Source organism: Chrysemys picta, chromosome 16 (assembly GCF_011386835.1).
Source record: "Chrysemys picta bellii isolate R12L10 chromosome 16, ASM1138683v2, whole genome shotgun sequence".
NCBI classification, from domain to species: Eukaryota; Metazoa; Chordata; order Testudines; family Emydidae; genus Chrysemys; species Chrysemys picta.
The window spans coordinates 28,603,672-28,619,913 of NC_088806.1; the positions used below are offsets into that span (position 1 = coordinate 28,603,672).

General features: G+C 51.7%; 1 protein-coding gene and 1 long non-coding RNA gene across 4 annotated transcripts in view; both read left to right on the plus strand.

Annotated features, from left to right (window-relative positions):
* Positions 1-16,242, plus strand: part of TMPRSS5 (transmembrane serine protease 5) — a 63,990-nt gene that overhangs the window by 13,890 nt on the left and 33,858 nt on the right. Inside the window, exons 12-13 of one of the 3 annotated variants that reach the window (XM_065570653.1) lie at positions 127-279; positions 1,436-2,676. The exons of the other annotated variants lie outside the window; for them this stretch is intronic. Of the exons in view, the coding sequence (XP_065426725.1) occupies positions 127-279; positions 1,436-1,444 (162 nt within the window). The 3' untranslated portion in view covers positions 1,445-2,676. Of the gene's footprint in view, positions 1-126; positions 280-1,435; positions 2,677-16,242 lie in introns of those variants that run through there. 3 annotated transcript variants of the gene reach the window in all.
* Positions 7,766-13,038, plus strand: LOC135976098 (uncharacterized). The gene is made up of 4 exons (XR_010593332.1): positions 7,766-7,906; positions 8,795-8,863; positions 10,426-10,527; positions 11,118-13,038. It is a non-coding gene; the product is annotated as an uncharacterized LOC135976098 (long non-coding RNA).

Sequence of the window (16,242 nt, forward strand, 5' to 3'; positions counted from 1 at the left end):
TCCTGCATTTCAGCCTCTCGCAAAGCTGACAGGGCCCACAGGGTAGGAGACGCCCTACGGTGCATAATCCCACCTGCTAGCTTCACAGAAGCACTGCCCCACCATGACACTCGCTCTGTCTTGCAGGGAGACAGCGGGGGGCCGCTGGTTTGCCAAGATGAACTCACCTGGCGCTTAGTGGGCATCCTGAGCTGGGGCATGGGGTGTGCTGAACCCAACTACCCTGGGGTTTACACCAAGGTGGCCGAATTCCTGGACTGGATTTATCAGATCATCGAGGTAATGGGAGCAAATGGACACAGGCCTGGGTGGACCTCCAAGGAGAGGCTAGAACAGAGCAGGGTGTTGGCTCATCAGCTCTGTCATCCTGGCTACCACCCAACCCGCCCCTTGGGTCATCACTGCTCAATGGGTACATTCCTTCCTGATCCCTGTGACAATCTTTATAGGGGGATGGGAACGGAGGTGGGTTTTAAAATACCCCTGCCATTCTAGATCTAGAGCACCTCCTGGGAGAAAGTCAACAGCTCTGTCCTCTGCAGCAAAAGCCTTCGAGAGGCAGGAAATCAGAGACACAAGCCGGCTTCCTCTGCTTTGGATAGCGGAGAGCTGAGAGGCACAGAGGCAGGGCAATCAGCGGCACAACATGCACCTAAATACAGAGGGGTGTAAAAATACTCCAAAAGGCCTAGAGGCCCTGCTCCCTGTGGGAAAGGTAGGTGAGACATCTGGGCTCTTGCAGGCACAAACACCTGCCAGTGCATCCATACACCACAGCCTGAGCACATCGGTGCTCCTCCAACCAGCTTGGGGTCTTCAGATCTCAGCCTGCCTCCCTCCCCCAGAAAGAGCAAAGGCACGGGAAGGAGAGGAACAAGGAACAGAAGCTACAGGGAACATTAGATTAAAGGGGAGACTCTGAGCTTAAAAAAAAAAAAATGCCTAAAACCCCCACTCAGTTTCCTTACATCAATTGTAACTGACAGCAGGGCCTTGTGAAAGTTTATTCTCTGACTCACCAGCTCATTGTTGGAAGTTTCTTTACTGTATGGGAGGAGAGGGAGCACAAGTCAGTTTCTTTTTTCCGTGGTCTGTTTCTAGTCAATATCAGGACTGTGCAGCAACACCCTGAAGTGTTTGACTGCAAGACAGGGCAGGGGGAGGTTTTTTGTTTTTAAAGAGAAAATTGCCATGAAAACAGCTCATTTCTGATTTGAATGCAAATATTTCTATTGATCTCTGGTTACACAGAGCTTCAGAGATGACTATTGACCTCCATTTACATTCTTTACCCAAAAAACCCCCCAAACCACCTTCTGTAACAGGATTTTATTCTTGCTTCCAAATTAGCAACAGTATTCACCCTTGTGATCTGAGAGCATCTCCCGTCCCAGAGCATGGAACTGATACAACTTTCTGTCTGTTCTTTAAACAGAGCCACTAGGAGCAAAGCAAGGGACAGGCTGAAGGAGCAGAGCCATCCCCAGGGTGACATGCCAAGCAAAGAAGAGTCCAGGACAAATGTATCCCCACTACGGAGCTTTGTCCCAGTTAATATGTAGTTACAGTGGCTCGGCATGAGTTGAAAAGACGAGGGAGCCGTCAAACCTGCCTGTTGCCAAGGCCTCTAAGGAGGCATCTCCAGCAGCCCAGGTGTGTTCTCTGGTGTAGCGTGAGGGGCAGCCTCGCTGCTTTTGCCTGTTGCAGCTGATCCATATTAAACAACTACTGTTTGGGCAAAGGCTGCTACAGTCCTCTTGCTCTCCTGCAATGGTTTGGCCCCATGCTTGGGCTGTGTGTAATAGGGGTTTACATCCCCCATGTGTCTGTGTTAAAAAGGACTTTGGATGGATGTCAAATGTAATTGTGCTGTGTGTCCCTTGAGCTAGGGGGGGCTTCAGCTCTCTTGCCAGTGGAAGTTGTGTAGATAAATCTCTTCATTAAGCATCTTCACATAACTTTCATATGACTTTGTATTACGCCTCTATTTTCATACAACTTTGTATCAGATCCTTATATAGAAAATTTGTATTAAGCCTTGGTATAATGTAAAAAAAATGTCTTTTTGCTAGGAGTAGAATAAGATCTCTTCCCCCTCCCTCCTTTTAATCAATTGCCCTATGGAATGAACAAGGTGTGAATGAGCCAGGCCTGGAAGGAAAGCACCTCCAGACAGCTGCAACTGTTGGAGAGGGGATGGAAGCCAGACCCAAGAACAATAAAACTTGTCAAGTGGGCTCACTAAAGAAGAGCAGACATCTTGATGGCCTTGGGAGTTAGAAGCAAGCACCTTCTTTTGGAAACACCCTCTTTGAACAGCATTGGGACAACACCCAGAAGGAAGCAGCACAAAAGGACCAACTGAGACAGATTTTGAATCTGGTATAGATTTGCATGAGAGGGAAGCTGCTATAAATGTGAGGTGTCTTGCAGAGGACCCTGGGTCTCTTCTTGTCAACATGAGAGCATCGCTCCGGATCAGCAAAAGCCCAGCTCCGCCCCTCCCCCATCTAACTCACCTGGCCAGTGAAGTTAAGGGGAGCAACTAAGTGGTAACAAGAACAAGACAGAGTGTGCTTGTGTGTGAGAGTGCCTGAGTGTAATATATATCAGCTGCATATGCTCCAGTGTTGATTGAGACATGTATTACCAATAAATGTGGTGCTTTGCCTTTATCTCCTGAAAAGATCCTGTGTAGTACTTTAAGTGCAACAGTTGTTCCACTTTAATTAAATGCTGTTTAGGTCAGCACTTTCTTCAGGTCCCCTCGGTAGCCCAGTGGTTAGGCTATGGGCTTGGCCTGTGAGAGATGGGGGGGGTCAAGTCTCCTGTGGCGCCTGTGCCCCGCCCTTTGGGGAATAGGGATGGCCTTGCTCTCCTCTTGCCGGTTGAAGCTGTTTCACTTTAGTTAAATGTGCTCTGGGCCGGCCTCACGGCAACCCTCACTCTCTTGTCCAGTGGTTACCCTGTTTCCCCGAAAATAAGACAGTGTCTTATATTAATTTTTGCTCCCAAAGATGCGCTAGGTCTTATTTTCAGGGGATGTCTTATTTTTCAGAAATGAAAAATGCCTTATTATCGGTGGATGCCTTATTATCGGGGAGGTCTTATTATGGGGGGGATGCCTTATATTACAACGAGAGGCAAAACTGTAAGTAGGCCTTATTTTCACAGGATGTCTTATTTTCGGGGAAACAGGGTAGGATACTCGCCTGGGTTGTGGGAGATCCTGGTTCAAATCCCCCAGCTGCTTGTTCGGCAGGGATTTGCACAGGGATTTCCTGCCTCCTAGGCGACCGTCCTTTAGGGTGGGCCATCCTTGTCCGAACCCCCTCTCTTTCTCAAGAGGCCATTGTCTTCTTGGGCCAGAGAGGGGATTCGGACAGGGATCGCTCACCAGTGACTCTCCCCAGGAGGAGGCGGGCCCCAGTTCACACCCCTCAAAAGAGCAGGGGAGGGCCCTGGGGTCTGCCACAACCATCTGAATTAAAAAGGAGCAAGTTCATCTGTATTGCCTCTGCGGGTCCTTGATCTTATATTATCAGTGGGAATTAGGTTATATTTTTCATCTTGTTTAATAACAATCTGGCTGTTCAGGCCAAATGTATAAAGCCAACAGCGAAGGCCATCAGATGCCCAACTTTGTCTGAAAGAAACTCACTATTGCTTTGCAGGTAGGGCTGTAGACTGTTCTTCAGCTGGGGGTGATCCTGCTGCTAGAATACAGGGATGGGAGATTATCTCCTACCAGTTATTTAATGAAAGTTCAGGGGAGACAAAGATACCTGCTGATAAAATCTTACATGCCCAAAGCACGTGAGAAAGACAGCTGACAGCAGCATTAAGACTGGTGACTTCCCCCTCCAAGCAGTGTGGGAAGGCAAAGCAGCTGGGCTTGCCTGCTACTGCTTGTCTGGTCTGAGATACTTGGCCTCTCTGCGCACTCAGTCTGGTAAACGCAGCAGGGTCACGGGCAGCTGTCCAGATTAACTCTCTGCCTCTCCTGCATCCATTGCAAAGCAGAAATGCAGAGGAGGGAAACTGACAGCTGTTCTCAGGAGAGTTCCCTGCAGTCGCATAACAGAGCATGGAAAGTGGATTAATCTGTTTCCTTTGCTGCTATTTCATAAAATGATTGCAAAGGGTATTATCTCAGTCATATGTTCCTTGTTGTGATTAGCTCAAATATTATGCAACCAGCTAAAAAGAACCCCATTTACCACTCACTGATCCCAGGTTTACTTTGAGCTGTTTTTAGTATTTAATTGTACTGAAGTCTACAGGAAAAGAATTGCCAGTCTGTGATACAGCTACAATCAGTGCAGAGTCTAGCCAGTGGTCAGCTGGCTCTCTTTAGCTAATCCCCTATTCAGCTCCCACTCACCTAAAAATTATACTCCCACCAGCTGCATGAGATTGATTTACTGATAGAAGTGTGGGGGAGCAGATAAAATGCAGGTTAAAGACTGGGTAGGTCTCACTAGTTTTGAAATGTAGTTTCTCCACCCTTTTCTGCATCCAGGTATAGAATCACAAGCTTAGAAGGGCTAAATTACTACAAGCAACACCTCCACTGTAGTTATGAAAGGAACAAATTAACTGGGAAGGGTCATCACATTATTTCACACTGGTTAATGGATTAGCTCCTGTTGTGTGTGTTAGCAGCTGAGGACAGCAGCAGGTTATAATGCAAACTTTTCCTCCACAGCTGTGTTGCTTCACCTCCCAGAGAGAAGTGAGTCTGAAGAAGGGTGAATGTTAGCTATATTTCTAGCTTTACCACATGGGTGCAGGGCCTGTTCTCCCTTTCAGGATGTTCTGCAGAGGACCAGGCCAGTGCTGGCAGTTCACATGGGCCTTAGCTCCAAGCAGTCATAGTTTTGGATTACTTAGGTACCAGCCTCTTGCAGCTTGCCCCCCTAAACCCTAGTTGAGCCAACCTGGGGAATCTTTCTCTGCAGCTGTGTTAATAAGCATGGGGCAACAGCCCTTTGAGTTTAGAGGCTAGCAGTGTAGTTTCCTTAAATGGTGGTGGCTTTGTGCAAGCAGAAAGGAGAGAGAACAGTACAGGCTTAACCACTTGTAAGAAAAATACTCAACTCTCCCCCAGAAAGTGGGTACACATTAATTTATACTGCACCCAAACAGGGTGTGTGTTGCCACAATGGTGCGGGGACAAACCACAGATATTTCTGCTCTGAAGTGCAGACAGGTTTAGATATGTCAGTATCTGAATGATTTAGTTGGGAAGTGGTCCTGCTTTGAGCAGGGGGTTAGACTAGATGACCTCCTGAGGTCCCTTCCAACCCTGATATTCTATGATTCTAACACCAGACCTGGTGGGAGAGGGAGAACAGCTAGTGGTTATCCTAGGAGATCACTTCCAACTCCTGCAGCCTCATACTTAATTGGCTGTAGTCCAGTCTGACTCTTTGGGAAGGTCCATTTACTGGAGCCCCTTATCTTCCTGATGGCCTTGCAGGGTAGCAAGCCTATGCTCTTTGCTCAACAATCTCCTACTTGGCAAATCTTCCCCCCTCCCCTTTCCTCAGGGGTCCCATCAACCCATGGCTCAGTTCTCTGCTCTCCCTGTGGGAGGCTAAGGTCAAGAAGCATGTAAAGGTCACCTAAGAAGACTCCTGCATCCTTCACTTGTAGGGTATACCAATAGCCTCACGTTTAGCTCTAGAGCAGCAATACTCAGACCTGAGTGGTTCAGAAGCCAAATTAGCAATCATTATCCCAAACATGCCCTAGTAGGGTGAATTAATTTTCATTTACTACAGATCTATATTTAAACATTATGACATGGGAAATCTTTAGTTTTTCTATGTTCACAGCAACATCAATGGCTTTGTGTAAATCAATATGGAAAAGCACCTATTACAACATGGATTTAATCACTCAGGATGCTGCAAAGAGCTGCAGGAGACAAATTAAAGAGCTACTTGCAGTCAGAGGATATCTGCTCTAGAGTTTGAGGTCTCAGAACATGGCTTCCCTGACCCTTGCTGGAGAACCAGGGGGACAGTGTTCTCAGGGAGGTTGGCCAAGCAGCTGGGAGGGATTTTAAATCAAGCTCCAACTCAGACCCCCATAAGCAATGGGAGAAACACCACACTATTGGTTTGTGAGAGAAGCTACTAGCTTCTCACCCCCCCCCAGCCCCCAAGAAAAATCCAGCACACTTGTAATTAAGTAGAGGTTTTTATTGGAAAACTGAAGACCCTAGAAAACCATTTATTCCCCTTGTTCTTGCCTTTTCTAAGAAAGTGAGAAATTGACAGGAAATTAAAGTTTGTTTGGAAGGTCACACAGTAAGTCAGATACATTCCCCATGGAGATCTCCCAGGAGAGCCAATCCCCTCCAGGCAAGAGGAAAGGAAGCTAACATTCAGGTCTCTGCCCCCTCCTGCAGAGAAGACAGGTGAGTGGGTGTCTCGGATGCAAAGCAGGAGTAGACCTGGCTGGGGGCAGCCTCTGGAGCAGGTGCAAAGCGCTCCCCCGTCACAGACAGCTTTTCAGAAGCCTCCAAAGGGGCCTTTCACCCCTGCCCGAGAGTCCCCCCCCCTCCGCTAGCGGCCCAACCCCCCTGCCCGAAAGACAGCCCCCCCAGCCCCTCCCCCCGCCAAAGCCCAGCGCCCCTACCCGACAGCCCCCCCATCCCCGCTCCGGCCCCAGCCCCCCCCCAGCTCCGCTCCGGCCCCAGCCCAGCGTCCCCCTCAAACCTCCCCCAGCCCAGCGCCCCTGCCCGAGAGCAGCCCCCCCATCCCCGCTCCGGCACCAGCCCAGCGCCCCCCCAGCCCCTCCCCCCGCCAAAGCCCATCGCCCCTGCCCGACAGCCCCCCCCAATCCCCGCTCCGGCACCAGCCCAGCGCCCCCCCAGCCCCTCCCCCCGCCAAAGCCCATCGCCCCTGCCCGACAGCCCCCCCCAATCCCCGCTCCGGCACCAGCCCAGCGCCCCCCCATCCCCTCCCCCCGCCAAAGCCCAGCGCCCCTGCCCGAGAGCAGCCCCCCCCCATCCCCGCTCCGGCACCAGCCCAGCGCCCCCCCAGCCCCTCCCCCCGCCAAAGCCCAGCGCCCCTGCCCCGCTCCGGCCCCAGCCCCCCCCCCCCATCCCCGCTCCGGCACCAGCCCAGCGCCCCCCCATCCCCTCCCCCCGCCAAAGCCCAGCGCCCCTGCCCGAGAGCAGCCCCCCCCCATCCCCGCTCCGGCACCAGCCCAGCGCCCCCCCAGCCCCTCCCCCCGCCAAAGACCAGCGCCCCTGCCCGAGAGCAGCCCCCCCATTCCCGCTCCGGCCCCAGCCCCCCCCCCCCAACGGCCCCCCCCGCCCCAGTGCCCCTACCCGAGAGCAGCCCCGCTCCAACCCCAGCCCCGCTCCGGCCCCGACCCTCCCCCCGCCCAGCCCAGCGCCCCGGCCCGAGAGCAGCCGCCCCAGCCCCGCCAATCTCCTCCCCCCGCACCGGCCCAGAGCCCCACTTACCGCCTTCGCAGTGCGGCCCAGCGGCAGCCCCCGGGTCCCCCTGGCCGAGAGGCAGCAGTTCTGGGGGTCCCGGTTTATATTCCCCGCCCCGCGGCAGCGGACCAATCAGACGGGGAGCTCGTTCACTCGCTCGGCGGCTGCGGACCAATAGAATGGCGGGGAAACAGCAAAACGTTCGAAATAGGTTTGTCCCACGCCGCAGCTCGTAGGCCCGCCCTGCGTGCTGCACTCTGGGAATTGTAGTTCGTGGGAATTGGAGTCCCGCAGTAGGGGGCGGGCGGACTCACTTTCCCGTGGTGCCGCGCGGTGGCGGGCCGCTGATGAGGATGGGGACGGGGGTCTGGCGCACTCGGGCCAGGGCTGGAGAAGGGGGATCTGGGCACCCGGATCGCCCGGCTCTCCCGCCGCGTGGAGGAGCTGAGGGTGGGGTCGGGGGGAGTGATGGGGGGGCTGGGTGCGGGGCGGGTCTACCGGGGTAGGTGGGATGCGGGGGACGGGGCGTGAGGAGGGCAGGGGTGGGTCCCGGGGGGGCTGGGTATGGGGGATGCGGGGAGCAGAAGGGGCATACAGGGGGGCTGGGTGTGGGGGGGAGCAGAGGGGGGATACAGGGGTCTGGGTATGGGGGCGACCCGAGGGGGGATCCCGGGGGGCTGGGTGTGGGGGAACCCGGGGGGAAGAGGGGGGATCCAGAGGTCTGGGTGTGTGTGTGGGGGCAAAGGGGGGATACAGGGGTCTGGGTATGAGTGGGATCCAGGGGTCGGGGAGGAGGATCCGGGGGGCAGAGGGGAGATCCCGGGGGGCTGGGTGTGGGGGCGACCCGAGGGGGGATCCAGGGCAGCTGGGTGTGGGGGGATCCAGGGGGAAGAGGGGGGATCCAGAGATCTGGGTGTGGGGGGGCAAAGGGGGGATCCGGGGACTGGAGTATGGAGGGGACCCCAGTGTGTGTGTGTGTGTGTGTTGATAGGGGCAGAACAGGGGGGCTGGGAAGGGGGGAGGAGAAAAGGGGACTCTGGACAGGGGGCTGCCTATGGGGACCCTGGACAGGGCGACTCCAGGGGGACAGGGAGCACTGGGGGCAGGGGATGAATCTGGGATCATGGGCGGGGGGGGGCAGTTGGGGAGTAAATTAAGGCGGGTTAGAAAGGCTGTCGGGGGGCCCGGAGAAGGGGAGGGACAGGGTGTGAGCGTGGTGGGGATGACACTGGCGTGTGGGGACACCAGGCGTTAGGGGGCGGGTAACACTCACAGGTGGTGCATGAGGATCTGGATGGTGGGGTGCTTTGGGCCAGTGATTCCTGCTAATGTTTGCAGGCTGTCAGTGATGGGGGAATCGGATCTGTGGATGAGGAGCTATGCTGCTCCCACCCTGGCCTGTGAGAGGTTTGCTTTGTTTTGCTTTGTGTTACTTTCTTTGTCCCGCTAACTGCGAAATCATTCTGCCCATCTCAACGATGTCAGATTGCAGAGAGGGCTGCAATGGGGGTGGGAGGCTTTGGCTCCGTGGCCACGGCCTTGGGGTTTCTCTCTGTGGGTGTTTAGGGTTGCCAACCCTCCAGGATTGGCCTGGAGTCTCCTAGAATCGGCATCAATGTCTTGGTGACTATTGAAAGCAATCTGGGAGATTTTAATAGGATATTTTAAGAAAATGACATTACATCATGTTGGAACAAAATATCTCCCAGAATAGCTTCAGTCAGAGTTGGCAACCCTATGGGTGTTCAATAATTGTGTAGCTGAATGGTTTTCCATGGTGCTCATCACAGTAGTTTCGGAGCCCCTCGAGTATATTAATGCATTTATCTTCTAAGCCTCACCGCATTGAGATAGGGAGGAATCATTCTTATTTTGCTGGTGGGAAAACTGTGGCACAAAGAAGTGGAATGACGTTGGCCAAGGTCACATGGAGATTCTGTGCAGAGCTGGGAACTGAGCCCAGATTTTCTGTATATTGATTGCAAGACTGTCCTTCCCGTGGCTTGCTTGTATTTTTTGTGTGTGTCGTCCTTTCTATACCCCTGGACTAATTCTGCCTTGCCACTCTGGCTTTGAAAGGTAAGTTAGAAAGGCTCTAATGCAGGTGGGATATAAACCTGGATTTTTTCTTCGCAGAGAAGAATGATCAGCTCAAAAATCATATGATGTGAAAATAACTTTTACATCTGATACCAGTTATGAAACATCCACTTTATTTGTCTCTGTTTATTTGTTGCTGTGTATTTAATTTATGTTTCTCAGTGTATACAATAACAATCAGTGACGTCACTTACACTTGTCTATAGTCAATTTCAGCTTTGGGTTCCTAATGCTGCAGTATTTAAGGTACAAACAATGCAGGAGATTGTTTAACAGTTTGGGGATCTTTTCTTAAAAAAAGGGAAGCACATCTATTGATCTTGCATGTCTATGGAAGCTTTTAAAATGTATAGTTAAACTGTACTTTTGGCTAAGTTCAAATTGACATCTCATTTAAAAGTAGAGAACTGTTCAAGGCACTCTGGAATTTTTTGACTTGAATAATTTTTTTTTAAAGATCTGCAATTTGATATCGCCACGCTCTATTTTTTTTCAAAATTTCCCATACAATAATGCTTTTTTGTTTGTTTGTTTGTTTGTTTGTTTGGGGGGTTTTTTACGAGATTTTTTTCTGCTCTGCTGTTTAAAAGTGTCTTTCTAGTGAGATTAAAACAGTCTGATCACACAGAGAAACTGAATATATACACATTTCTGACAACTGCACTAGGTAAATAGAACCTTTTTTCCTTCTAATTTGTTTCCGTTATAATAACCTTAGGTGTTGTTTGTAACTTTGGGAGGTAGGTACGTTTGAGGCAGCACGCTGGTGTTGTCATGTCGGTGTTACTTTTGAAATAGAAATGGCTCTCCTAGCCTTCGGTTACTGTTAATGAACTGCTGAAGGCTTGATGTCTGTGCTGCTGTTCTAGGTCCGGCAAGATCTGAACGTGGCCATTGTGGAATTTACTGAACTGAAGCAGCAGCTGGAGCGAGATTCGTTGGTTCTGAGTGTGCTGAAACAGCTGCAAGAGGTGAGGAAGGAGGCTGGGAAAATGGCTTCAGATCGCAAAGTGTTTCTGTACTTTGTTCCACTGACCTCTTCCTGGGTCTCCATAGTGAATAAATAATCATGACTCTTCTGTCTCTATTCAGATCGTGTTTTTAAAAAGAGCTCTGTAATCTTAGAGCTGAAACTTGTTTGTGTGTGATTACCGAATCATAGAAATGTAGGACTGGAAGAGACCTCAGTAGGTCATCTCATCCAGTTCCCTGCACTGAGGCAGGGCCAAGTATTATCTAGACCATCCCAGATAGGGGTTTGTCCAATCTGTTCTTAGAAACACTCCAATGACAGAGATTCCACAATCTTCCTAGGATGAAAACAGCTCATTTCTCTGATTTGAATGCAAATATTTCTATTGATCTCTGGTTACACAGAGCTTCAGAGATGACCATCGACCTCCATTTCCATTCTTTACCCAAAAAACCCCCAAACCAACCTTCTGTAACAGGATTTTATTCTTGCTTCCAAATTAGCAACAGTATTCACCCTTGTGATCTGAGAGAATCTCCCGTCCCAGAGCAGGGAACTGATTCAGCTTTTTGTCTGTTCTTTAAACAGAGCCACTAGGAGCAAAGCAAGGGACAAGCTGAAGGAGCAGAGCCATCCCCAGGGTAACATGCCAGGCAAAGAAGAGTCCAGGACAAATGTATCCCCACTACGCAGCTTTGTCCCAGTTAATATGTAGTGACAGTGGCTCGGCATGAGTTGAAAAGACGGAGGGAGCCGTCAAACCTGCCTGTTGCCAAGGCCTCTAAGGAGGCATCTCCAGCAGCCCAGGTGTGTTCTCTGGTGTAGCGTGAGGGGCAGCCTCGCTGCTTTTGCCTGTTGCAGCTGATCCATATTAAACAACTAGTGTTTGGGCAAAGGCTGCTACAGTCCTCCTGCTCTCGTGCAATGGATTAGCCCCATGCTTGGGCTGTGCGTAAGGGGCGTTCAAATCTCCCCTCGGCTTGTGTTAAGAAGGACGTTGGATGGATGTCAAATGGAATCTTCCTGCGCGTCCCCTGAGCTATGGGGGGTTTCATCTCTCTTGCTGGTGGAAGTTGTTCCACTTTAATTAAGTGCTGTTTAGGCCAGCACTTTACTCAGAGTCTCTCGGTAGCCCAGCGGTTAGGCTATGGGCTTGGCCTGTGAAAGATGGGGGTTCAAGTCTGCTATGGTCCCTGTGCCTTCCACTTTGGGGAATAGGGCTGGGCTTGCTCTCCTCTTGCCGGTTGAAGCTCTTCCACTTTAGTTAAATGTGCTCTGGGCCAGCCTCATGGCAACCCTCACTCTCTTGTCCAGTGGTTAGGATACTCGCCTGGGTTGTGGGAGATCCTGGTTCAAATCCCCCAGCTGCTTGTTCGGCAGGGATTTGCACAGGGATTTCCTGCCTCCTCGGCGACCGTCCTTTAGGGTGGGCCATCCTTGTCCGAACCCCCTCTCTTTCTCAAGAGGCCATTGTCTTCTTGGGCCGGAGAGGGGATTCGGACAGGGATCGCTCACCAGTGACTCTCCCCAGGAGGTGGCGGCCCCCAGTTCACACCCCTCAAAAGAGCAGGGGAGTGCCCTGGGGTCTGCCACAACCTGGGCGTGTATCCTGATCATGGTGGACAAGAGAGAGAGGGGGTTTTACTGCTCAGCAGCAAAGCCCCTTTAATTAAAAGAGCAAGAGGCCCAGTGACAGGCCTCTTGCTCAGCTAGGAGGGGTCTCCTCTCACACCTCAGAGGCCCTCCTGTCCCCCAGAGCGGGGAGTTGAACCAGGGTCACTCACAATCCAAGCGAGTACCCTAACCCCCGTACCATAGAGGGACTTGAAAAGTTCCCTTGCTCCGGTTAATATATAGTTAAAGTGGAACGCTTGAGCGGTAAGAAATTGAGACGCCCATCCCATCTTAGGGAAGGGATTTGAACCAGCACCTCTTTGCTTCTTGGGGGAGTACCCAAACCACAGCACTACAGCAGGACTCACACACAGCCCTTGGCCCAATTCTCATGTAATATTTACTGAATGGGTCCTACCTTCAACAGAAAGGACTGAGCGAGACTCCTCAGCCCACTACCTCCTAGGCAGGCACTTAAGCCATTCGGTTGAGAGGCAGGCCATCAACCTGCAAATCCCTTCTCAGGGAGCATAAAGGGGATTTGAACCGGCATCTGCCCTTTTCTAAAGGCAGGTAGCCAAACCACTGTACCACAGATGGACTCACAATATAATAGGGGCCCAGTGACTGTTTAATTACCTAATGACATTGGCCCACCTTCAATAGGAAACACTGAGGGAGCCAGCACATTGGAATACCTCCTAGCCCAGCACTTAGAGCATTCACTTGCCAGGTAAGAGATCAAGGTTCAAATCCCGTTTCAACCAGCATAAAGGAGATTTGAACCCCAGTATTCCACTCGCTGGGCACACAGCCCAACCACTAGACCACTCTAGGCTGCTTGTTTGGGTTTTGGCCCAATGAATATGTAATGAAAGTGCAGCGGTTTCAACAGAAAAGAGCAAGGGAGCCCCCGGGGCAGAATACTGCCTGGCCCAGCACTTAGATCGAAGTTCAAATCCCGTCTCAGCCAGCATAAAGGGGATTTGAACCCTAAGCTCCTACAAGCTGACCACAGCCCCAAACCACTAGGCCACACAAGACTAGTTGCTAGACGTGCTTCCCAATGAATATGTAATGAAAGTGGAACAACTGCAGCAGAAAAATGAGACGCCATCACCACCAGGTCCCAACTAGCACCCCTCTTAGTCCAGCAGCTGCATGTTCATTCACCTTGGCGGCAGGAGATGGCTCTTCAAGTCCCTTCTCAGCAAGCTGAGGAAGGAGTTGAACCTGCATCATCCACATGCTGGGTAAGCACCCAAGCCACTGGACTAGAGAGGGAGTCATAGTAACGCCTCTGCCCAACTGCTCTTTGATGAAAGTGGCACAACCTCAAGCTGCTACAAAGGGCAACCCACCTCCGACCAGCCCTTACGGCCCTGACTGGGGCTCACTCTTGCAACAATGCAGAGCCCTATTTAAATCCCATCTCATCGGGCAGGGAGAAGGAAATTGAACCAGCGTTTACCCCACCCCGGTAACCAACGCTGCTTGCCAGCCACGGCCAGGAACCCCTCGGGACTAAACCGTTTCCTTTGCGCTTGTTCGGTACCTGCGAATGCCCCACCAAACAGCTGAAGAGAGAGTGGGAAGGAGGCTGAGGCCTATCATGTAACCTTCAGCCTAGTGGTTAGGGGCCTCACCTTTGATTGTGGGAGGGGGCCCTGGTCTCATTTCAGCTTGGATGAGTCATGCCGAAGCGGGCGATGACAGAGCTCTATAAAAGGTGTGAAGTGACTAAGGATGTGTTAGTTACCGCTGCACGTAGCACACGAGACTCATAGACTTTAAGGTCAGAAGGGACCATTATGATCATCTGGTCTGACCCCCTGCATGCTGCAGGCCACAAAACCGTCCCTACCCTTCCTTGACTCTGCTGTTGAAGTCCCCAAATCCTGTGTCTTAGTGACTTCAATTGGCAGAGAACCCTCCTGCTAGAGATCCCTGCCCCATGCTGCGGAGGAAGGCGAAAAACCTCCAGGGCCTCAGCCAATCTACCCTGGAGGAAAATTCCTTCCCGACCCCAAATATGGCAATCAGTAAGACCCCGAGCATGTAGGCAAGAGTCTCCAGCCTGACCCTTGTTAGCCATTATACTGTTTACCTACCATTGCTAGGTATTCCTCAGCTAATATGTTTTACCATTAAACCATTCCCTCCATAAACTTATCTAACTTAATCTTAAAACTAGACAGGTCCCTCGCCCCCACCGTTTCCCTCGGAAGGCCAATCCAATATTTCACCCCTCTGATGGTCAGAAACCTTCATCTAATTTCAAGCCTAAACTTCCCCACGGCCAGTTTATATCCGAGTCGGGGTGACCCAAGGACATTAAACCAAACGAAAGGCCGCACGTCTTCCCGCAACGCGCGGTCGGCCTGTGGAGCTCGTTGCCAGTTGATGTGGTGAAGGCCAAACTGTAAGTGGGGGTCAAAAAGAATGAGCGAGTTTGTGGAGAATAGCTCCACCAACAGCTATTAGCCAAGACGGTCAGGGACGCAGCCCAGTGCGCCAGGCATCCCAAGACCTCAGGACTGCCAGACGGTGGGCGTGGCATAGCTCACTGGCTAATTGCCCTCTTCTGTTCATTGCCTTTGAAACATCTGCCACTGTGGAAAGAGAGGCGACTGGGCGAGACAGCTCATTGCCTCGGACCCAGTCTGGCCGTTCTTATGGTCTTAATTTCCTCCTTGCCTGCTGAGAAGGGCTTTGAAGAGGCCTCACCTATCGCCCGGGCAGTGCCCCAATCATTGGGTCCTGGGCTGCTCAATGGTGCCTGTTGAAGCTGTTCCACTTTATTTAAATAGCACTGGGGTGTGGTGAGGTGAAACGCTAGGCTCCCTCTACTCCAGTGGTTGGGCTCCTCCTGCGGGCTGTGAGAGCTGCTGGTTTAAATCAGCCTTTCTGCCACCCCCCGAAAGGGGTGTGCGGGAAGAGCGATCTGCTGCAGCAGCCCAGGTATGTGTCCTGGTTATACAGCTAGAGCGCTGGAGGCTGTGTCGCTGTCATTAAAGAGCAGTTGGGCAGACACATTACTATGAATCCCTCTGTAGTCCAGTGGCTTGGGTACTTACCCAGCATGTGGATGATGCAGGTTCAACTCCTTCCTCAGCTTGCTGAGAAGGGACTTGAAGAGCCATTTCCTGCCTCCAAGGTGAATGAACATGCAGCTGCTGGACTAAGAGGGGTGCTAGTTGGGACCTGGTGGCGATGGCGTCTCATTTTTCTGCTGCAGTTGTTCCACGTTCATTACATATTCATTGGGAAGCAAGTCTAGCAACTAGCCCTGTGTGGCCTAGTGGTTTGGGGTTGGGGTCAGCTTGTGGGAGCTTAGGGTTCAAATCCCCTTTATGCTGGCTGAGACGGGATTTGAACCTTCATCTCTTACCTGGCAAGTGAATGCTCTAAGTGCTGGGCCAGGCAGTATTCTGCCCCGGGGGCTCCCTTGCTCTTTTCTGTTGAAGCCGCTGCACTTTCATTACATATTCATTGGGCCAAAACCCAAACAAGCAGCCTAGAGTGGTCTAGTGGTTGGGCTGTGTGCCCAGCGAGTGGAATACTGGGGTTCAAATCTCCTTTATGCTGGTTGAAACGGGATTTGAACCTTGATCTCTTACCTGGCAAGTGAATGCTCTAAGTGCTGGGCTAGGAGGTATTCCAATGTGCTGGCTCCCTCAGTGTTTCCTATTGAAGGTGGGCCAATGTCATTAGGTAATTAAATAGTCACTGGGCCCCTATTATATTGTGAGTCCATCTGTGGTACAGTGGTTTGGCTACCTGCCTTTAGAAAAGGGCAGATGCCGGTTCAAATCCCCTTTATGCTCCCTGAGAAGGGATTTGCAGGTTGATGGCCTGCCTCTCAACCGAATGGCTTAAGTGCCTGCCTAGGAGGTAGTGGGCTGAGGAGTCTCGCTCAGTCCTTTCTGTTGAAGGTAGGACCCATTCAGTAAATATTACATGAGAATTGGGCCAAGGGCTGTGTGTGAGTCCTGCTGTAGTGCTGTGGTTTGGGTACTCCCCCAAGAAGCAAAGAGGTGCTGGTTCAAATCCCTTCCCTAAGATGGGATGGGCGTCTCAATTTCTTACCGCTCAAGCC